The following is a 22805-nucleotide window of genomic DNA, read 5'->3' as shown; positions in this document are numbered from 1 at the left end:
GGTGCACCAATTCTCAGGGGACTGTACATTGCTCCTACTTAAATTAGGCCATTAACTGCATGTGAGTCCCTGTGAGTGCAGTGGGCGGAGACTGGATTGTCAAACTATAGGAGCCCCTATATGAAGAGCTCCACTAAGTAGCAGAAGAAAGCTGGTGAGTATTTTAAAATGCTGCTTTTTTTCACGCCTTGAAGACTGGCAATATGGCCTTGGCTCCCCTAGGTCTGTCAAGCATGTGACCTGATGCTGTGGGTGATCTCCCATCAGAGGTAGAGGTTGATGCTTGGGACTCCTAAGACAAGATGCAAAGGCTTCATTGTACAGGAGACAATGATCAGACTAATGAATGAATTCTTGCAGCCCTGCAGGAACACCAAATTATTAGTCAGAACACACAGACTACAGATCTGTGTTTAAAAGTGCCAGCGGCATATGCAATACTTGTTTCTGAGTATCAAGCTGCTTTTGACTAATATGGCAAGTGGGTGACCTCATGTTAAATCTACACGTCCTTCTTCCACTGGATTTGTGGAGAATTGCTCTACCAAATGGCCTTGTGCCTATTCATCATCTCTTTCAGATGAGGACAAAGACAGTAACTTTGCTCTCATTCACCCACTGCTCCAACAATGGTCTCCTGTGGCTCAAAGTGAGTGAGGCATTCATGTTCATTCCAATCATGTCCAGGTTGTCACAAAACAGAGGAGAAGGCAGGAGAGGTGTCGTCCCATTTTTGAGGTGAACAAGTGTGTGCACAGCAGCAGCCTACCCCATCACTAAACTACAAGAGTTACTTTCTGGAAAAGAAACATTAGCAGTGTGATCAATAGCTCCATAAGGATAAGGAGATTCATTCCTTTTTGAGTGATTGATTGTAACTCTTAATGATCCCAAGATCCACACTGTTCAGGGTAATTAGTTTCCAATCTGGACGTCCAGGTCTTCGGCTGATGCACCCATTGTCACCCACCTTACTGTGGTTTTCTCTCTCTTTTTTCTCCCACCATTCCCAGCTTCATGAACTTCTCAAGGGAGCTGAGTATTTTTTTTAACATGTCCACAATATTTTAATTTGAATCTGGTCATTTGCACTTCAGATGAGAATTCTGTCTCAATTTGTTCTATTTGGTTTTTTTAAAAATTTGGTTTTGTTTTATTTTTTGGTTATCCATAGCATAGTCTATGCTAGAATCATAGAATCATTTTGCTGGGAACAGAATGAGCTGCCAATAAAGGGAATTGTGGATTTGCCATTGTTTCAAAAGTTCTGTGGATGGATGCCCTATAATTACTGTTTTTATTTGTCAAAGCTTTCCAAGGGACCCTGTGAGAAAGGGCAACCATGGATTGCAGTGTAAAAGTAGAGGCAACCACATGGTAGCAGTACCCTTTTGTACTTGTACTACAGGGATTTAATGATTACTCTCGAGTGGGTTGCTTATGCTGGAACCTGCACAGAAGTCTAACTAAAAAATTAGTCATAATGATTATTCAAGAATGCTGGTGGAGGTCTACTTTCCAAATCTATGATCCCTACCCAAAGGTAGAATCATTCATGAGGACTAGCACCCAATGATATTGCATAACAGCAAATGATTAAACATTGGCCTCACTTGACAGATTTCTGGCCAAAGTACCATCTTCTAGTTTAATTTCCCACCATAATGATGGTATTAGTAGTAAGTGTAAACATATCCCTGCCCTTTGCACCTGTGACAAAGCCCATACTTACTTTTGGGCAGCAAGAAAATCTGTGATGTGTCTGCCATAAATGCTTTAGATGAATCTAAAATGAACATGATGATATAAGTAGGAGCTAATTGTTTGCATTCTCTCCCACCCTTGACATCTGTCCCTCTGTTAAACTTGACCTTGATCTCTGCACAACACAACTCTAAACTTGATCTCAATGCATTGTTGGAAACAGCTGTCCCCAAGAGAGTTGAAAGAAACAGGTCTCTGGCGTGAAGACCATAGCAGGAAGAAAGATATACATTCTAGTTTTCTATTCAGCACATACATTCTGCTTTCCAAGGAAGAGCCATATTAAAAAAAAATAGGAAGTGCAAGCAAAAAAAATTGGAAGACAAAGTCCTTTAGCTTTAGTGAACAACATGCTCTGTTGCTGGACTGGACTTTGAAAGCAGATGCTTCAGAGAAAAAATGTTGCCTTAAAATAAACTGAGCAAGGGAAAGAGAGCAGAAGGAAGTATAGAGAAATAAAAAGAGAAGGAATGAGGTTTGCCAGCTGGTTACATTTCAAAACAAAAGTGTTTCAAAAGCTCAGCTGTTCCTTGATGTGTCAACAGATGTTGCCAGGTGCTGCATAAGGACTGTGCAAATTTCCACACAGAAATTTAACACTTAGGGAAGCTGAATATGCATTTCTAGTAACTGTAGAAGTAATGATCCCATGATATAAAGTTCTTGTCTCATAAGAATACATGTTCCAACAAATGCTGGTGTTAGCCAAACATGGCATATGCAATGTATTTATCTCAGGATGCATTGTTAATCAATGAGCAAATCTGGTGTGGAAGTCATTTGTCAAACATTTACAAAATCCCTGCATCCATTTTTATAGCCTGAAGTAACGCCGGTATCTTAAATCTGAGATCATATATAATCTAGCTTATAACAGATATTAAAGGCAATTGAAAAACACGCATAAGTAATTGTGCAGATTGAGGGTGGCCTAATGTATTTTGATTTAATTTCAGTTTCATGCAGTTGCTGGTGTTTTATAAGGGTCAAGATTCATCAGAAGAACATTATAATAAACCTACAACTTCTATTTTGTTTCTTCTCTCAGAACAATAGAAATATTGGTGAGGAATGATGGCTGTTGGAATCCACAGATGAATGCATATTGGGATACAATCATTGTAGTTGGGTGTAAGGAAATATGTCAAGGAACTTGTTAATTATATTACAAGATTTTTTTGTGTTGCCATCCGGAATATCAGAGATGGATAATAAATAAAAACATAGCCAAAAAACCATGAATAAGGAACAATTAAAAGCATACAAATAGCAGAACTGAGAACTAAAGAAATAATTTAATAAAACAATGAAATTCAGGAAGTAGAAAATAAATGCCATGCAGTTTCAATCTGTGCCAGGTTTAAGGTGTAAGCTTCATTCAATAGGCCTATATCAAAGTGTTTTCTTCGGAAAAAAGAATATGCTGACAATAAACTGTTTCTAACAGGATCCATGGCTCAAGTGCTTTCTCTGGATCCCTGGTGAGTGTTCTCCTTTGTTACATTTTTTTCAGTCTTCCTTCTTTCCCAGCTAATGTCTGAAGAGTCTTCAGAAGCTTTCATACAAGCATCCATGTCTCTGTGAGAACCATAGGCTATACTGTCTACAGCAGAAGTGTCCAATCTTGGCAACTTTTAAGTCTTTTGGACTCCAATTCCCAGAATTCCCCAGCCAGCATAGCTAGCTGGGGAATTCTGGGAACTGAAGTCCACAAGTCTTAAAACTGCTAAGGTCGGACACCCATGGTTTACAATGTTCTGACTATCCTAAAAAGAGAGTTATGGAAAACAGTAGCTCAGAAAGGAGTTAGAATTGAGGAATGAAGTGTGTCTGCACAAAGGCTCACTGGGTTTCCATTCCCATCCAAGAGCTCATCTTTTCAGAGGAGCAGAGAGTATTTAAAAAGTTTTTCTTTTGTTTTAGTTTATTCCCAAATTTTGTCCTACTTAGAATCACCTGAAGATCTACCAGTAGAGCCTCCTCTCATCCATCTTCTCATGGATTGTTTATTAAGAGGTGAATAGATAAAAGTGAATTAAATGCCAGCTCCTGGACAAATGCCCACCTTTTTCTGAGGCTTGCTGCATCCCCTTCTTGTGTCTCCTAGGGCCTAGGCCAGGGGTAGGCAACCTTGGCTCTTTTATGACTTGTGGACTTCAATTCCCAGAATTCCTGAGCCAGCCATGCTGAGGGGAAAGGGAGAGTTTCCAAGCTAAGCCATGCTGGCTCAGGGATTCTGGGAGTTAAAGTCCACAAGTCATAAAAGAGCCAAGGTTGCCTACCCTTGGCCTAGGCCTTGCTGGCAAAGTCCCAAAGTCGCCTTCTCCAGACCCTTGATCCACTGCTAGGCCGGAGTTGTTGTTCTTATCAGTTTGTCAGCTGCAGAGCTCACCTCTCCTCCAGTCATTATCTAAGGAGGCTCCAATACTTTCTTACTAAGTCTCACGCTAATCCTGTTGTGATGGGAAGTAAAATATTTTGGGGAGGGAAAAAATAGCAGGAGGCCTTTCATCCAATCCCATCTCCCTCCAGAACAGCGGTTCTCAACCTATGGGTCGCGACAGCATTTGGGGTCGATCGACCATTTCACGGAGGTCACCAAGCAAGGCTGTCCGCCATTTTTTTCCCATTTTCCGGCGGGTGCCTTACCTCCCTTGGGCTGGGCCAGCTGGTGGCCCAGCCGGTGGTCGGCCTGCTCTGTCTCTGCCGCTTGCCAGCTACGTCTCGGCCGGCTCAGGGGGCGGCACCACCCATGCGCGGCGCTCCCGGGCAGGGAAAGTCCTTGACTTACGACCGGTTGGGTAGTCCTCAACTTATGACCGGTTTAGTCCTCGACTTACAACCTGTTTAGTCCTCGACTTACGACCAGTTGGGGGTCACGGCATTAAAAAGGTTGAGAACCACTGCTCCAGAACACTGCAGATTTCATATAGAGCTACTATATCTTTGGCATATTAACTTGGCAGTAAGTTAGCATGTTTGGGTTCATATGTCCCTTTAGGATAATGGATTGATATGATGCTTGCTAGTGTAATTTGTCTACCATAGTTTAGTGTGTTCATGATGCCAGATAATTGTGAATTGCTCACTTCTTTTTTCAAAATTGCTATGTGGCTTCCGGTATGAGGTGAACCAGACCATTATATTGAGTGGGGCATGAATATGTTACTAACTCTTATCTGTAGCAGGTAATTTCAACATTTAAATAAATAATAATCATACATACTTTGGATAAAACAACATGGGATTATGTGGATTTCTTTAAAATGAAAAATTAGGGAATCTCAATTTTCCCTAGAGCTTTATACCCTTTTATTGGAGAAGATGCCCCTCCTCATAAGTCCTGCTATTTTGTCTCAAGAAAATGATTGACAATATAGATCACTCAGATCAGATGGCATTCAACATGCTACTGGGAAAGTTAATTGACTGACTGAATATATGCCATTGAATTATTGTTGACTCTCAGTGACTACACAGCTGGATTTTCTTCATGATCTGTGTCTCTTACCTGGTCTTTCAGGTCTTCCAATAGGACACTCAGCAACACTTTGCTGAACAGCAGTAAAGTAGGAAACTCAGTCCATTCACCTTGCGGATGGTCATTCTCTTCTCTTTCCTTTCAGTTTTTCCAATACTAGATATGTCCAGAAATACTGGGGACCAGCTGAGGATTTTTATATGATGTGAGTGCTATGTATGACATGAATAAATTAAAACCTTTGGGAAATCTTGTTCCTGATGTTGCTGTGCAAGAAGAAAAACAATCCAAAGGTACAAAGACAGAATTAAGTGGGGATATGGAATATACAGTAAGAAGCATGAATATGGGATAGGACCTAGGTCAACAGTTCAAGTGAAAGATGAAGTAGTCCACTACACATTGACATCATAGTCATCAGTGAATTCAAGTGGACTGGAATTGGACACTTTCAGTCAGAAGATCTCACTATTTACTATCCATGAAAAACCAAAATAGAACCACATGGCTTTCGTATTCAGGAAGGATATAGTAAATACAGTACTTGGGTATACTGCAGTCAAAGATCAAATATTAGCAATTAGACTGAAAGACAGCCCTTTTATCATATTATTATCATAGTTATTCCACTAGGCTCCAACCACCATTTGGCCATTTAAAGCATAGTTTATGTTTAAGAGAAATTTTTATCAGAATCAGAATAGGGCTGGAAGGGACCTTGGAGGTTTTCTAGTCCAGCCCCCTGCTCAAGCAGGAGACCCTATACCATTTCAGACAAGTGGCTGTCCAGTCTTTTCTTAAAAACCTCCGGTGATAAAGCATCCACAACTTCTGAAGGCAAGCTGTTCCATGGGTTAATTGTTCTCACTGTTAGGAATAAATAAAAATATTAAATATTTTAAATATATATTTTTATATATTTTATAGTCAACTACAATATGAAATAAATGGAGCATACAAGTTAAATTCATGAGACTGGAATGCCAAAGCTGGAAACAGTACAGAGGAAAGTGTAGTTGGACTTTACAGCCTAGAAAACAGAACTGAACAGGAGAATGACTTTTCAGTTTCTGCTTTTATCTAATGAATTCTTCATTGCTAAAGCATTCTTCAAACAACCAGAATGCTGCCTATATACATGGACAACACCAGATGGAGCATGCAGAAGCCAAATAGACAAAGTGAAAGAGCTCAACTGTAATGATAAAGTTGTGACCATGGGTCAATTATGAAAGAAATCACAAATTGCTTGTGCATAAGTTTGAAGCCAAGCTAAAGTGGTAAAAGAAAGCCAGTTAGTTTCCATGATGTGTTCTTAATATATATCCACAATTTTCAAGGAGAACATCAGGAATTGCTTTGAAGTTCTGAATCTCTTTGGCAGGAAACCATAGGAGCTGTGGAATAAAAAAAAATCAAAGAATTTGTTAAGAATTAATGTGGAACAGATCAAGAAAGAGAAGAAAGCAAACTGGATGTCAGTCAAATGGTAGAAGTTGCTGGGGGGGGGGGGGGAAGCCAAATGCAAGAAAGACAAAAATGCCAAGAAGAAATGTAACCAGAAAATTCAGGGAGCTATTAGAAGAGATAAGGAAAAGTATTACAACAATATCTATAAGACACTGAAAATAGAAACAGACAAAAAAAAAGCCTTTCAAAAGATCTCCAAAAGAAAATCAAACTAAGCTAGAAAGACTATTTTAAAATTCTGTACAGTAGGGATGTCAAAACCAAGATATTTTAGCTTGTAGTCCATATTTATAAGAAAATCTTAAGAGTGTTTGAGGATGAAGCACCCCAATCATTGCCAAATCAGAAGCTTCAAAAATTGATAGACTAGTACAGAAATATGGCAAGCCATAGAAGATGAATCAGTAAAGTTCTAATCCAATTAAGTCAGAAAATTTGGTAAATGATACAGGGGCCAACAAATCAGAGCTCAGTTTATGTAAAGAGAACCAAAAAGGCTGGACAGAGTCGGCAAATTATTGCATCGCATCGTTAATTTCAAATGCTAGCAAAATAATACTTAGGGTCATCCCTCACGGATTAGAGCCCTTGATGGAATGGGAGATGTCAGATGTTCAAGATAATTTTTTAAAAAAGGCTGGTGAATGGGAAATATTATTGCTGATGCACTCTAAATAATCGAAAAAGCCAAAGAACACCAAAAAGAAGTCATTATATGATTCTTTGACTATAGCAAGACCCTCAGTTCTGTTCACATGTAAAACCTATACACAGGAGGAGACCACAATCCAGACAGACCATGGCAAAACAGACCCCCCACCCAGATCAGCAAAGGAGTGAGAAAAGGCTGTAGTGGCTGAATTGAAAGATAAGCATGATTTTAAAACTGGAAGAAGAAACATCAATAATATGTATTACACTCAATCACACTGTTCTGATATATAAAAACGATCTGCAAACTCTAGTAATGAAAGTAAAGGGACTAAAAATTAAATATAACAATCAGAGTGTGTAATTATAACACATACCCAAATCCAATGATAACAGACAGGGGAAATCCATCTTGGAACTGACAGTGAAGATACAGTACTGAAGTGGTGGATAGCTTCGGCTTTTTAAAATCAACTATCAAGAGTCAATCATCTACAATCATGAAATACGTCACAGACTAACACTTGGTAGAGTAGCAATGAGGGTCTTGGAAAAGATACCGAACACTATTAGATATTAGATATTAGATTAGGTATCTAATAATATTAGATACCTAATCAGAATTATTTCCCCTGGGACACAGAACAGTAGTAAAAGCTGGACTACCAAGAAGCAAGGTAGGAACAGTATTGGTGCTTTTGAACTAAGGTATTGGAAAAAAAACTCTTGAAAATACCAGGAACAGTCAAGAAAACAAATCAAAGAACAAATCAATCCAGAGTTCTTACTTGAAATAGAAAGGACCAGGCTCAAATTACCATATTGTGCTTGAAACAAACAGGCAAACAAACTATATTCAATGGCAAGGTTTCCTCCTTCACCCTCACCTTTATAGATGAATTCCTGGAGAAGATCTGAGTGGCTACTCCATCTATATTGTTTCCCTGTACCTGTGACTGTCTGCCTTTCAGTTGCAGATGTTGGGGCATCACAAATGAAAATAAGAATCCAAAGCTAGGCAGAGAGCCCTTTGATCAGTTCTAGACCAGCTTTTTTCATTGTTTTTTTTTTCCAACTGGCCCATAGGAATTTGACTCTCCTGAAAAACAATTATGCCCTTTGGTAGCCATCCATTCTCAGTGACCAAGATTCTAGGCTATTACTTCATTCTGAGGTTCTGAATTCCACTCCAAATACGCTGTCTGACTAAGTAGGATCTTTTGCCTGCTCCAAGATTATCTTCAAAAAATTGTACCAGATAGAAGGGAAGATAACTCTACCCACCTTCTCCATACCAGGGCTGATTTAAGTCACTTCTTCCACCATCTTACTTTTCCTTCCTTCCTTCCTTCCTTCCTTCCTTCCTTCCTTCCTTCCTTCCTTCCTTCCTTCCTTCCTTCCTTCCTTCCTTCCTTCCTTCCTTCCTTCCTTTTTTTTCTTTTTAATATCACCTTAATATAAGGAAGAACAGGGAAGTGTTATTTGGGCAAACTTCCCAAAATTTGAAAAACAGCCTGAGTGATTCCCCCCCCCCTTCCTTGTTTTGCAGCCTCAATATAAAACTTGCTAGAATGGCGGGGGGGGGGAGGGACGGAGTGGTGGGAGAGAGAAAAATCCGGATGGAAGTCCTGGGCTTGGGTTTGCCGGTGATAAAAACCCCCTTCTCGGATGTCAGGGATGGGAACGAGAGAGTGCACCAACAACAAACAGAACAATCCGACGCAGTCAAAACATCCTGGGGGGCTCCGAGGCGCTTCAGAGCGCCATTAGGGGGACGAGGGAGCCTGCTCGCTATCGGGCCCATCAGTAAACAAGGATGGAGACGCGCAGCCAAGGAGGAGCTGGGTGGGAATCGGGAGGGAGGGAGGGAGGGCAGCCCTCCAAGGGAGATCCTCCACTGGACTGTAGCAACTTCGTCCTTGCTATTGCACAACTGGTCCACCCAAATATTCCCTATTCCTCCTTCCCCCCCCCCCCCAAAAAAAAACCCTTGGCGCCCTCCAGGGATATGGAAAACAGCTCCCACCAGAGCCTCTTTCGGCTGTTCCCGACGCTCTCCTCGGAAAAGCGAGCCACCCACCGTCTCCCACCGCCGCCTCGCCTGATGCAACCGCCTCCTGAAGGCAAGCGACGGAGGGGGAGAGGGTCGGAGGGCCCACCCGCACACCGGTGGGGAGGTGCCCTTTTCTCCTCGTTGAGTCCGAGTTCGAGGCAGGTTTCCGAGGGCCGTGTGGGCACCGGAACTTCGGAGGTGAATTTAAGGGGCAGCGCTCGGCAGGACTTAGTAGGTCGGTCCTGCTCGGGCGCGGTGACAGCGGAGGCTGTTCTCAAGGCGGCGCTCGTCCTCTCTCGTTGGAAAGACTCAAGGCGCCGGCAAACTCCACAGCAGCCCCGCTGCGTCTTTCCCTCGCCTACCTTTGCGCCGAAGGTCCTCGAAGCTAGGCGGGACCGTCTCCCCGCGGGGACTCTGGAGTCGTAGCTGCCAACCTCGTTTTTTTTTTGGCTGTTAACGTTGGAATGCTTGCTCGGTAGTCTAAGAAACGGGGTTACACCCCCCCTCCCCGTCAGTCTCGGGCAGCCAGTACAAGGAGACCAGCCCTTAAAGATGCCGATTGGTCGCCCAGTCCGCTTCCTCAGAATATTTATACACATTTCACTAAAGTCCGAGGCTTATCTTTTCCTACCATCCACTTCCCCAGTGGCCATATCCATTGGGAAGCATGGAAGCCGTAGTTCAGTGTTTCCCAAACTTGACAATTTTAAGGCATGTGGACTTCAACTCCCAGAATTCCACAGCCAGCGTTGCTGGCTGTGGAATTCTGGGAGTTGAAGTCCTCATGCCTTAAAATTGTCAAGTTTGGGAAACACTGCCGTAGTTCAATGCCTCTCGCAGGCAGCTGTTTAAGAATCGCGGCAAGCAATAAAGGCGACGGCAACTTGACAGGGGGCAGACAGCAGCTGGCCAGGCTTTTCTGCAATCAGAAATCAAAGACAACCAAAGCGGGTTAGAGTTTGGATGAAACGCCACCAGGAAATCCCAGTGCTGGATAATAACTCCCAGAAGCCGAGTTTGATTACAAGAAGTTTGACTTTATTATCTTGGTCTGAAAAAAGAGGAATTTTTTTTGGAGGGGGGAGGAAGCAAATTTGGAGCCTTACAGTTTCTTTCGACTGTCGGATAATAAGAGAGACCCCCCCAAAAAAGACACCTGTGGGTGCTGATCTTTACTGACTTGCCTTAAATTACAGAACACAGCATCCTTCTCGGTACTCCCTGTGGCTGGCTTCCCCCTCAGTTGTCTTGGGGACTCCAGCTTTCATAATGCTCAGCGAACACGACTGCATTAGCTGGAAATTCCGCGATTCGCGCAGTGTTTCTCAACCTTGACAATTTTAAGGCATGTGGACTTCAACTCCCAGAATTCCACAGCCAGCAATGCTGGCTGTGGAATTCTGGGAGTTGAAGTCCACATGCCTTAAAATTGTCAAGGTTGAGAAACGCTGAGCTAAAGGCTCGATTCGTTTGGATGGGTCCTGATCTGCAAAGACCCACCTCGAAACAGCTTGGGTGGCACCTCCCCCTTCGGAGGCAGCGTCGTTGCCCTCACTCGCTCCTCAGGCAGAATCCGATCTTCTGGGTGGTTTATTTATTAATTCAATTTAGGTGCCGCCCATCTTGTCCAGAGACAACTCTGGGTGGCTTACCCTACAAACGTTAAAACTACTTACACATTAAAATGGGTTAATAGCCCGGAGACTAGAGAATGTCTGAATAGTGTTATCCGAGTTATTTCACCACTCACTTAGATACCATTATACCGGGAGGGAAGGCTTCTTGCCTGTTCGTATGTTTCAGGCGGCCTTTATTAGCCTCTTCGGGTGGATTCGCGCAAAACGTGGCAGCTGGGTGCAATTGTTTCGCTTTTAATGGCCGTGCTCCGCGTATTAATGGTGATTAGGTGCTGGTTGCATCGAATGGCCGTAGGTTAATAAATGTCCGAATAATTTTCGAGAAAAAGTGCATCGGATTACAATCGCCATTCCAAGTTCCTGCTTTTATAGGCAAATCTAGGACTAAAAGCCTTTTGTGTACAGCCCCTTGGAGCAGAGCGCCATCGACTATGCAAATAGGCCTCTTTGCACAGTGAGATCTAAGGCCTACTTCTAAATTAATGCCGGTAATGCTTTTGTGCCTGTGATTTCGGATAGAGGACGCGGCCACCCGCGCGGGTTAAGCGTCTGCGGCTACTGTTGTTTTGACTCTGTTGCGCTGCAAATTCTTTGGAAATTCCAACAGCGGGAGGCTTTTTACCTATCTACAGTAAGCAAAAGGAGCCATTTACATCTAAAGAAATTCAGTGGGACTTCACAAGCTTTGCGAGTCACAAGAGGCCATCCTTCGGCCTGGGGCGGCGCGGTATTAGACTCGTGAGAATCGTGGCTCCATCGCGGTATCTTCCTAGTGGGGGGGAGGGGCACTTCTCCCACTTCCACTCCAACTAAAAGCAAACTGTTTTCCAAATGACCGCCAAGGAAACACATAAGCAGCCCCAATTCAAGCCACTCTTTTTAATGAGAAGACATCAGTTCTTTTTTTTGTCGGGGTACAGAAGCCAACGCCCTCCCCCCTCCCCCCCCCATCCCGAAAGAAGTCAACGCCACGGCCGGGCAGTGCATTTCATACTCTCAGCAAACCGATTTAGTGCAGAATTCTACGGGAAATCACAACAGCCTGCGCCTTCTCCTCCTGGGGTGGGCCGGGCGGGTGATACGCCGACCCTCTGCCTCCCACCGCCTCGCACCGGAAAGCAAGGGCGGGCGGGCGGCCTTTCGAGGAAAACTAACCAACCAGGAATAGTCCCCGCAAGACAAAAGCCTCCTGGCCACCCGGGCTTTTGAAGAAATGGTGAAAAGAAATGGGGGGGGGCGCCCGTGTCCTCTGCTGGTCTGGAAAAAGGAAGTCGACTCGACAAAGGTCCTTGGCGGGGTTTATAGGCAGATTTAGCTGGTATTTTTTTTTTAAAAAAGTGGGAAAGTGGCGCGGATCCGTAAACGAAACTCGCCCAGTTAACGCCAAGCGCTCGGCGACTTCGGGAGTGGCGGTAGATGTAACTTCGAAGCGCGAGCGAAGGGACACAGGTCCGGCCACCTCTCGCCTTTGGACCGAGGTGCGATCTATCCAGAAGCCAGGCCTCCATCGGACTTCGGTCCTAAGGAAATCCGAAGCGGCCCGTCGAAAGCTGGAGCAGTAGTCGGCGGTCCCACCTCCGCGCACACCCTCCCCACCGAAGACTCCACCGGCACCACCCAGCGCGGAAAAGGGCGCGCTCTCTCGGCTTCTGAGGCCCGGGACAATCGTGTATAGGCCGCTTCTCCGAAGGGCTGCAGCCGAGTCTTCCCCTCCCCGGAAAGCCTCCGGCCCTCTGATCCTACCAGGCTCGGATGCCGTGCAACGCGGGAAGGCCGCCGTTCCCTTGCGGGATAGACGTCTGCACCGGGTTCAAGTCCCCCACGCTGAAGTTCATGAAGTTGCCGGCGGCGGCCGAAGGCTGGACGCTCTGCACGGCCGGATAGCTGCAGCTGTAGCTGGCGTTGCAGGCCCCGGGGCCGCCGCCGCCGCCGCCGCCGTAGCTGCCGTAGGCCGGGTAGGCGTTGTAGCTGTAAGGGTTGAGGCTGACGTTGTAGGGCGAGCTGTAAGGGGACGAGTCGCCCAGGCAGGGCTTCCCGTCGCGGACCAGGACCGGCACGGCTATCCGGCGTGGCGGCGGGATGCTGCCCACCAGCTCCAGGCTCTGATCCTGCCTTTGCCTCTTGCACTTGTAGCGGCGGTTCTGGAACCAGATCTTCACCTGGGTGGAGGTGAGCTTCAGCACGTTGGCCAAGTGGTCCCGCTCCGGGGCCGAGAGGTATTTCTGCTGCTTGAAGCGGCGCTCCAGCTCGTAGACTTGCGCCTGCGAGAAAAGCACGCGGGGCTTCCGCCTCTTCCTCTGCCGGGGCCGCTCCGCCTCCTCGGCCTCCCGCTTCTCCTGCTCCAGAGACTTCGAGAGGACGCACAGCTCTGCGGGAAGGCAAAAACAAGAGAAACCGAACCGGCGATCAGAAGGGGGAAGGCGAGGGCAGCTTTAGGAAACGGTCTTCGCCCGCCCGCCCGCCCGCGGCCTCTCCGTCGCCCTACCGGGCCCGGTGAGGCTTCCCTTCCTTCGCCTTGGTTTGATGGCTCGCTCGCTTTCTTTCACGTTCGCTATTCTCAGCTGATTTCTACAGCTACCTTGTAGGTAGATCGCGCCAAGAGAGCTGAATTCCATGGATGAATGACAACGGCACCGAAGAGTCCCTAATCTTACATCTCAGGCTGGCCGTGCCCCCCCCCCCGTCCATGAGCACTCCCAGTCTATCCCCCCCCTTACGGAACTCTGACGATTTCTCCGTTTGCTTTGATCGCTTTTGTTTTGTTCTATCTCCCCCCTCCCCCCCAGCTATCCAAACTAGCGATGTTTAAAAGTAAGTCTAAATTATTCCAAAATAAATGGCATACATTTCTCCCCTAAGACTGCAGATCCAAGGACAACCATAAGTCAGTAAAGCTGGCCTGATTTGAGCCGATAGTGTTCATTAAAACAGAAAGGAGACCCTCCCCCACCCCACACAGACATTTGGATATAGGTGTCCCTTAAGTCTGCTAGGTGTGTTTTGGAGCCAGTTTAGTTACACACAGAAACATCGAGGCACGGATGCCTGGAAAGTACCAACATCCTTGGAAGCTCAGTAGAAATTGCAGTGTGTAATCCTACTGAAGTTATAGTACGAAGTTCATTTAATTATGAAAGGCACAGATCAGACCAAGTGGGAGAGGAAATGAAATGAGAAATGATTTCTAACTTCCCCAGCTGAAGAAAATTGAGAGTTTAAAATGCTTAACTGTGGCTGACTTGCTCCCACAGAAACTGACCTGTGTGGCTCAGGAAAATGACCCTTCAATCTAGAAAAATTCTGGAAACAATCTCTATGGAAATCCCTAGGATTTATTCAACCAAATAAAAATGATTTGGGCCAAAATAATGAAGAAAAAAGATTGCTCCAGTCTAATTTCCAAGCAAGGCTGAGAACTGAAATATACATAATTCCTTCCAGACCACAAATGCCTAAGGTTATTTGTTACTACAACCATTTGTTGTTACTGTGATTATAACAAGCATTCTTAGCAAATTCAAGCAGCTCCATTAAATACATTCAGTCAATGAAAAAAAACACGATTCTGTTTCCCTATTATTACTTATACTTGAAAAATATTTTTGCTGCATGCTGTGTGCATCCAGCCAATTGTAGCTAACAAACAATTAGCTAAAGTTAAACAACCCAACTCTCTGCCCAGTATGTGATTTGGGCTTAGGCTTGGATTTTAATTTGCATATTCCCAGAAACAGACTGAAATTAGCAGAACTTTTTTCCACTTCAGATATAAATAAAGTGGAATTACAGATAAGGGCAAAAAAAAAAAAAATAGATCTCAGGACCTTTCAGTCCCCAGTCTTGTGAACATTTACTTGAGAGTCAAATGGTTTGAAATCAATGCAAGCAAAGGACTGCTAAATATTAAACTCATTTCCAATTATATATAGGCCCATCATTTTTTTTGTTCATTAATTTCTATGATTTAAAGTATATGTGTAATGGGACCTACATAGGTTGATTCTTGCTGAAACTTAGGGCCTATACCAGAATATACATACAAAGTCAAGATGCTAGGTGTTTTCCAGAAGCAAAGCCACACCATTAATTGCATTCTGATTCCTTCCTGAGAAACTGAAGTGAGAGTGAAGGAATTAAGGATTTCCTTTCTTCCAACCAAGAGATAGGTCACCTGAACAGGGATATTCCTTTCAGATCAATGGGTGCTATTTCAGTACAGGCTGCAAGTAAAGCTAGGAAGAAAAAGTTGGTAACTACCTTAAGTGGGAAATTAGAGAAGTGGGGTCTGAGAACCCTGAGTGTCATGTAGTCTGTTTCCTATTGTACTCCACGGCAGAGGAGATTGCTAATTAAGAAGTTCATGGCCAATTCAGTTGATTTGCTTAGGGGACATTGAAAATGGGTGTTGTAGCCAGGTATATGGGACCAGCATTGAAAGACACAGACCAGCTCTAATTCTTCCTGAACAAATTATCTCCTGGCAACAGCATAAGGTAATGCTCCAGTGGTTGAACATTCTCACTTTCAAAAGGTTAAAGACCATGAAATGCCCAATGAATCCTTGATTCATTTTTCCAATAGAGATTAAATCAACATCCCTGGAGATTCTGGGAGGTTGGCACCACTGCCGTGCATTCCATTGGAATACTACTGGTCTCTCCCCACCTTACATGGAGAGAAGTTGGGGTCTTCTCCCAAGTGAGTGTGCAGAAGATAGCAGTTTAAGGGATCAAAAAATGGGATCCAAGTTCAGCTTGACTCCAATAACCTTGGGAGCAAGATTAATGCCAGAAGAAGATTGCTCCCAAAGAACTTAACATTTTTATGGACTGTCATTCTCCTGGCTTGATGACCTCAACATTTCACTTCATCTCAGGTGGAGATAATTAGCATATTTGCCCAGGAATCTGTTCCAGAAAAATCCAGTTCATGAGAATTCTGTTTTTCTGTTATTGTAGCATTTGGGAGAGAAAAATCTGTCCCAAAGTCTCAAGAAGTCTTTAGAAGCCAGAGAACAAAGTGGGAACCAAAGCAAGTGAGTGGTGCAATTTGGAAACCCGTGCCTGTGTATTCAGAAGCAAATCCCATTGGGATCAAGTGGGACTTTCCCAGGTTAATAAAACATATTCTCAACAGCCTTAGGATGCAAACTTAAACATTTTCAGCCATGAGTGAATCCAAAGAACTCAATAGATTTGCTTCTCAGTATAAACAGTTTTGTACTATAACTGTTTTGATGCAGCTATCCAGCTATCGTGAACCCTGAATATACTGTATATATCCTACTCTGAAAGGAAAGCTCAGTAGTATTTAGTAACAATAACAACATAATCACTAAATTCAGCTGTTTAAATAGATTCATGCTTAATAAAAACAAAAACTAGCTTTCACTGAATTTTGAAGAATAAAAAATCACAGCGCTTCTTAAAATATTCATTATTAGCCCCTCAATTATTTTGGGGACTTGCTTAAAATGAGATGAAGGGATTTGGAGGTGGTGGGATACCTCTGTAGTTTCTAAATACTTGGGCATTGCCTACACATCTTTGAATGTCAATCCTACTGCAGCTGAGTAAATATTGTAGTAGTAGGATCAGAATTTATGAACAAGGACTCAGGAAGGATTCAATAAGGTAATTTTAAGGAAGAGATTTTTGACTCCAAATATTCTGGACTTCAAGGGAAAGAAAGACTAATTTATTCTTGGATAATTAACCTTTAAAATGGGGGAGGGAGTTTATCTTAGATCCACTGAGGTTAAGATAGTATCAGAAGAGTGCTTTTTTTCTGTCTAAATTTTTCTTGGGCAGCCATTCCAAATTCCGGATAATCTTCCTTTCAGGTAAATATGGTAACATTGAACCACTCTCAAACAAGGGCTGCGAAAGACATTTTCAAGAGCTATGGTAGGGTTAGTATAAGTATAATTAAGTATAATTCTTCCGCATCACCGGTATTAACCTTGATTATTATAACACAGTGTCTACTTGGATTGTCACCAGTTACTTGTCACAAAAACAGCAAGTCCCCCACATAGGAGTCTAAGGATATTGACACCGAGGGATCTTCATTAGGGGAGGGATGAGACGTTGCCATGCCACCACCCCCCCCCAAGCAGCCTATACAGGACCGAACAGAGTCGAAGGCGTCTTTGTCGATGCTCCACTTACAATCCCTCCCAGCCACCAGAAGTCGACCGCCATCCACATTGGGTTACTGTTCCCTAACCTTCCTATAGTCTCTCCCCGCCCCGGAGCGGCAACACAGAATGGCCCAGCAAGGCAGAGGCGGGCTGAGGGCTCCCATCCACAAACACCTCGCCGGACATTCCCTCCTCGGAAGCTCCCCTCGCCCCCAGGGATCCGGCGTGGCCGAAGATGCTTCGGCCCCGCAACGCGGGCGGAGGACGCGGGCTGACCCTCCCCCTCCCCTCGCGGCTACCTTTTTTGCTCTCCTTCGGCTCCTTGGTCGGTTCTATCTCCACGTAGCTCTTGGCGAAGAAGGGCCCGGGAAAAGTGCTGCCACTGCCGCTGCCTTTGGCCAGGCCGGCCGGGGCCTCGGCGAGGGGGGCGTCCTCTGCCGGGTAGGACTCTTGCTTGAAGGTGGCCAGCATGCAGGAGGAAGGCGAGCCCAAGGCCGAGAGCTCCAGGGAGGCCAGGCCGCTGGGATGCTGCTCCAGACTCAAGATATCCTTGACCGAGAAAGGCGTGCTGGTCACAGGGCTCGGGAACATGGTGGGCGCTGCAGCTGAGCTGCGGCCGGTGCCCCAGCGAGCGCCGGCTTCCGAAGGGCGCCGCGCCGGCCAAGCGGCCAGCCTTGGCTTGTCGTCTGGAGGCAGGTAGAGAGGCGGGACCCCGAGGAGGAGGGACCCTGCCCTTGGGGAGCCTTCTCATTGGTCCGTCCGGGCGCCACGGCCCGCGAGGGGCAGCCTGCCCGACCCACCTAATATAGGCATGGAGCTCCGCGAAGCGCCGCCGAAGGCAAAGGCGGGAGAGCCGGCCTTGGCCGCGTCTCCTGTCGGCGGAGAGGCCTCTTGTGTACAAAAGCTCTGCGTTTCGCCATCGATCACGCCGTCAGGCTAGATAAACATTCCGCGAGCAAAGCCTCAGGCCAGGACGGTAGCCTGAATGTCAAGAGAGCCGGGGGCGGAGGCTGCCGCTTCTCTATCCCTGCCCTCGGTCGCGGAATCCGGCGGGCAGGGGAGGCGGGGTGGGGGGTGGGGGCTGGCCGGAGCCTCAACGATCAGCCTCTCTCACTCTCACCTTCCCCCCGAAGCAGCCTCCGGAGGCGGCCTGAACTGCCCCGCGGGCTTTGCCGGCTTTCTCTTCCTCTGCGGAAGAGGGGGAAAGAAAGCTGGGCGTCCCGAGACGTCCCACTCTGGGAGGCGACTCGGGTTTCACTGGCGTGTGTGTGTGTGTGTGGGGGGAAGACTTTGGAAACTCTGCCTTTTCATTGACATTCATCATCAATATAATATAATCGGTCCCTTTATTTTTCAGAAAGAAACATATTTACGGTTAGCCTCCTTGAACGCCAATGGGAAGGCGCGGGGTATGAATTCTGCGCATGAGCCGCAGACACTCGCACTCCCAAGGCTCACCGCGCCTCCTTACTCGGGGCGCGCGCTACTTCTTTACGGGCGCCTTCAACTTGGCGGCCCAGCTGAACTCTTTCGCTGCGGGGGCCTGCGGTTCCCATCACCTTCAGGAAGTCTGAGCGTTGGAAACCTTAGGCCGGGCTCCTTGCAGCTGAAGCAATCCGGCCTGGCCGCCCCACCGGTTGTAAAGAACTGTGTTCCCCGGCGTCTTCCCCGACGCCCGTTCTCGAGGAGACCCTCTCGCTTGCAAAAAGCGACGAATGCTAAATCTGTGACCCGCGTAGCGGGGGGAGACCAGCTTCCGTATCTGCAGCTCTGGTGTTTTGACTTAGGACAGGCAGAATTGGCCCCGCTAGCTTGGACACTCGCCAAGGATCCCACTAGGACCGCCGTCCCCGCTGCCCCGCTTCAGTCCAGCTCTGGCTAAAGGAGGGCAGTCCGGACTGGACCCATTGAGAGGAGGGAGAGGGGCATCCAGGGGAAGGCCGGTCTTCCGCTCCCTCTTTAACTCGGAGAGGTCTGATAAGAAGAGCAGGGCCGGCCAGCGGTGGAGGAGAGCTGCTTGCTCCGGGCCAGAGCAGACTCCATCCGGATCGTCGAGGGTCAGCGCGGGCGCAGCATTCGGGTGGGGTGGAGTGGGGGAGATTTCCACTCAAGGTTCTTTCAAGAGCCTCTTCCCCAGGTGGAAAGGGGTGTCCTTCTTTTCAAGGGTCTCCCTCAGAGGGATCAGTATCTCTGTCGCTCGCTAGAACCGCTTTCCACCGGGCGCCTGCTTTTTTGGGAGGGAAGACCCGGGACTTGCCGGTTCACGTGCTAAGGCCCCAGGCGCAGGGGGGGGGAGGGGGAAAGCTGGTCTTTTCGGGACAGCTAAAGCGGCAGCGACCCGGGGTGAGGCAGCTCTCATGCCCTTCCTGGCATCTCTCGGCTTCGCAGTCACCCTGGAGCCTTCAGCCGCGGCCAACTGAGCGGTGCTTCTTTGCACATTTCTGGGTTATCTCCCTGAACGAGGTGGAGGACCACCGATGCCCTTGGCTGGAAGAGAATGCCTTCGGTTTACTGAGTTAGAACCTTATATTTACACTTTGATTTCGAAGTAAATCACACATTTTCTACTTCGATAAAGGAATTATAAAGTAATCGAATCTCTCTCTCACACACACACCCTTAGACACTATTAACCAATTAACAATTAACACAGATGAAATTAGATTAAAACTAACTAGATTTAATATGTTGGCCAAATACTGCCTCTAGTTTTATAAAATGCCCTAGTTTTCCATGTCTCATACTTCCATGAAGCACAGTGTAAAGGGTGCATCTCAGTTGCCTGGAAAAAAATATTGTGCAATGGTAGATAAAGTTCATTCTCCTTTCAGTTTCAGCTTCAGTTCTGGTGCTTTCTGGATTATGTTCCTGCTGTCTTTTTGGCAGCAGTACAGAGGGTGCTTGCTATTGCTGCCTTGTGACTCCCCCTCTACCTCATGTCCTATTATAGTTTACAGTACTGGGATTTCCTGGTGGTCTCCTAGCTAAATACTAACTAGGCTCCACCCTCTTTAACTTCTGGGCCCAGGAATGGCTGGCCAGGCTTGATGCCTAATGAAACTGCATGTGGTACAACAGTGGTTCTCAACCTGGGGGTCAAACGACCATTTCATGGGGGTCGCCAAACAAGGCTGTCCGCCATTTTTCCCCCTTTTCTTTGGCCACGCCCCTGGCACCCAGTGATGTATAAGTGGTTGGGGGTCACCACAACATGGGGAACTGTATTATGGGGTCGCGGCATTAGAAAGGTTGAGAACCACTGTGGTACAAGGAGGGAATTGTAAGAGAACCCCCCCAACACACACACACAGATGGAAGCTGGGGTGCAACTGAGGGCAGGGCCAGCCCTCTGCTTTAGAGTCCCCCTTTTCTGAATATGTCTTTCCCCAACATTTTTTCCCTCCACATCCTGTTGATTAAACACAACTGAACACTTTCCAGTCTTAGATACATCTGTAGCTGCAGGTCCTATTTATTTCAAGTGTATAACCGTGCCTCACTTCACCAATGTATGTCCTGCAATTCTATATGATTATTTATTAAATTTATTTGCTGCCCATCTCATCACAAGGTGAGGGGAGATGACCTTGATGATTATGATATATTTTAACTTGATTGTAGGTTTTATTGTTTTTTAAAACTATTTCAGAAATTGCCCATAAGGCCAGGAATACAAAGAAAGGAGGGTGGTGATGAAAGTTTATTCAAATTCCAGGGGCATCAATAAGTAGAGAAAATTATTAATCAGAGTAAGATTATTTTTCTCCTAAAAATAAATTGACCATCCCTCCATCTTGGGGGGGACCTTCGTGCTGTGGAAATCATCCCACCTTTTTAAGCTTGTTTGTTCTGTTGTTGCTATTTGACCTTCTTCCTTAGACATGCAACAGGAGCAATTGAGCAGGGATCCTCAGCCTTATCTGAGACTAATTGTTTCCAGAAGGGTTATGGCTTTGGACATTATCTCACTCCTTCTTGCTCTCTATCCATTTCTCCTGCCCCAGTCCCCACCTCCCCCACAGCCATCTACCGGTATGACTCCCAGTTGTATTTAAAGACTGTTTTTTCATCAGCAATTTGTAAGTCCTTGCAGAAAAATGGGGGGGAGGGAGGGGGGGAGGGAGGGAGGGAGGGAGGGAGGAAGGAAGGAAGGAAGGAAGGAAGGAAGGAAGGAAGGAAGGAAGGAAGGAAGGAAACTTTGACTAGTTGAGTTGTAGGTGGCCTAGTCGGAAATCTGTCTCCTCTCCTCTCCCCAACCCCACCGCCCTAAGTAAGGAATTCATTTTATCTCACAAGAAAATGGAAGTGGCAACATCCGATTCAATTAAAATTCTTGCCCTAGGAAGGTTTTTGGGGATGGTATATCAGATCCAACCTCTGTGATGACAGTTTGAGAGATTAGTCTGTACAGAGAAACCCAAAATATAAGGCTGAGGCAAAAAAAAGTAGGGGAATTAGTGGATCAACCTCCTTACTGATTGAGCTTCCCTTCTTCCTTTGACATTATTGTATTTTAATAACTTAATTGGACTATTTTCTTGTGTTGCTATAAATTAGATCTCAGGTAGAGCAAATTCAAGGGTGTTTTTACACTGTATTCCAATCCAAATGTAGGCAGAAACAGCTTTTAGTGGGATGAGTATAATTTTCAATGAAGTCTTATATATTGTTTTGATATCTTAGAATTTTTTTCTTTTTCTCTGACAGTATGAATGCTTCTTTTACTGTAGTTGCTGGGATATCTCTGGGTCTCTAACAAAGCATCATGTTAATCTATATCCAAACTTATATAGGCAAAATACTGAAACCTATTCCTTTAATTAATAAAATGTGTTTAATTGGGTCACCTCTTGTTCTGAGATAATGAAAGTGGTGGTAGTTTTATATTCTTATCTGTAAGCAGATGTGAATCCTAAGCATGTCAGGCATTGAAAAACTGAGCAAAAAGGCCTATTTCGCTCAAAGAAGTTAAGTTTGATATTCTGCTTACTTGAGGCAATCTACTCCTAAATTGTAGAGTTCAAGAATGAATCTCCTGAAATGAGATTTGATATTTTTTGCATATCAAAAGTCTTAGACAGCCTTTTGTGCTTTCAGAATGGAAAAGCTGGTTGTGCACCAATGTGTGTGTGTGTGGAGGGGACACTTGTGTGTGAATGGGCTTTTTTTTATTATTAACTTATCCCTTCAAACAGGTAGATGGCATTCTAGGAGGTCCATTTATTTAAGCATTCCCAAATCTGCCTGTTTCATATTCCTTTCCCTGCTTCTCCCTGGGCACAGTTCAAACTTGCAAGTGTCATCTCCTGTGGATTAATTGCAAGGAGAGAAAGGCAATGATATAGTAATAGTCCAAGGAGGGAATCAACTTTACAAAACTGTTAATTACACCTAAGTGAAAAAGTGACCCAAAGACTCACCTTTCTCCAAGGACAGGCCTGTGGTAAGAAGTTGTTGCTGATGATGATGATTACCATTAATAATTAATATAATTATATTTTGTACAAAAGCTTTGTAAATTAACACATTTATTCTCACAAAACTTCTGTGTGAGGCAGGATATTAAATTATCTGAAAATAGTTCTGGAAGTGAAATTGGAGAAAAGG

General features: G+C 45.5%; 1 protein-coding gene across 1 annotated transcript; it reads right to left on the bottom strand.

Moving 5' to 3' along the window:
- Nucleotides 1-12377: 12377 nt before the first annotated feature.
- Nucleotides 12378-18195, bottom strand: NKX2-5 (NK2 homeobox 5). Its single transcript, XM_039352091.1, has 2 exons — nt 17498-18195; nt 12378-13424 (listed from the first exon to the last, which is right to left on the bottom strand). The coding sequence occupies exons 1-2, from the start codon at nt 17787-17789 to the stop codon at nt 12796-12798; spliced, it is 921 nt and encodes a 306-aa protein (XP_039208025.1). The 5' UTR covers nt 17790-18195; the 3' UTR covers nt 12378-12795.
- Between the last annotated feature and the right edge of the window lie 4610 nt (nt 18196-22805).

This window comes from Crotalus tigris, unplaced genomic scaffold (assembly GCF_016545835.1).
Source record: "Crotalus tigris isolate CLP2741 ecotype Arizona unplaced genomic scaffold, ASM1654583v1 scf7180000017568.12009008, whole genome shotgun sequence".
Taxonomy (NCBI): Eukaryota; Metazoa; Chordata; class Lepidosauria; order Squamata; family Viperidae; genus Crotalus; species Crotalus tigris.
Note: the sequence above shows the minus strand (reverse complement) of the source record. Positions and strands in the feature narration are given on the sequence as shown.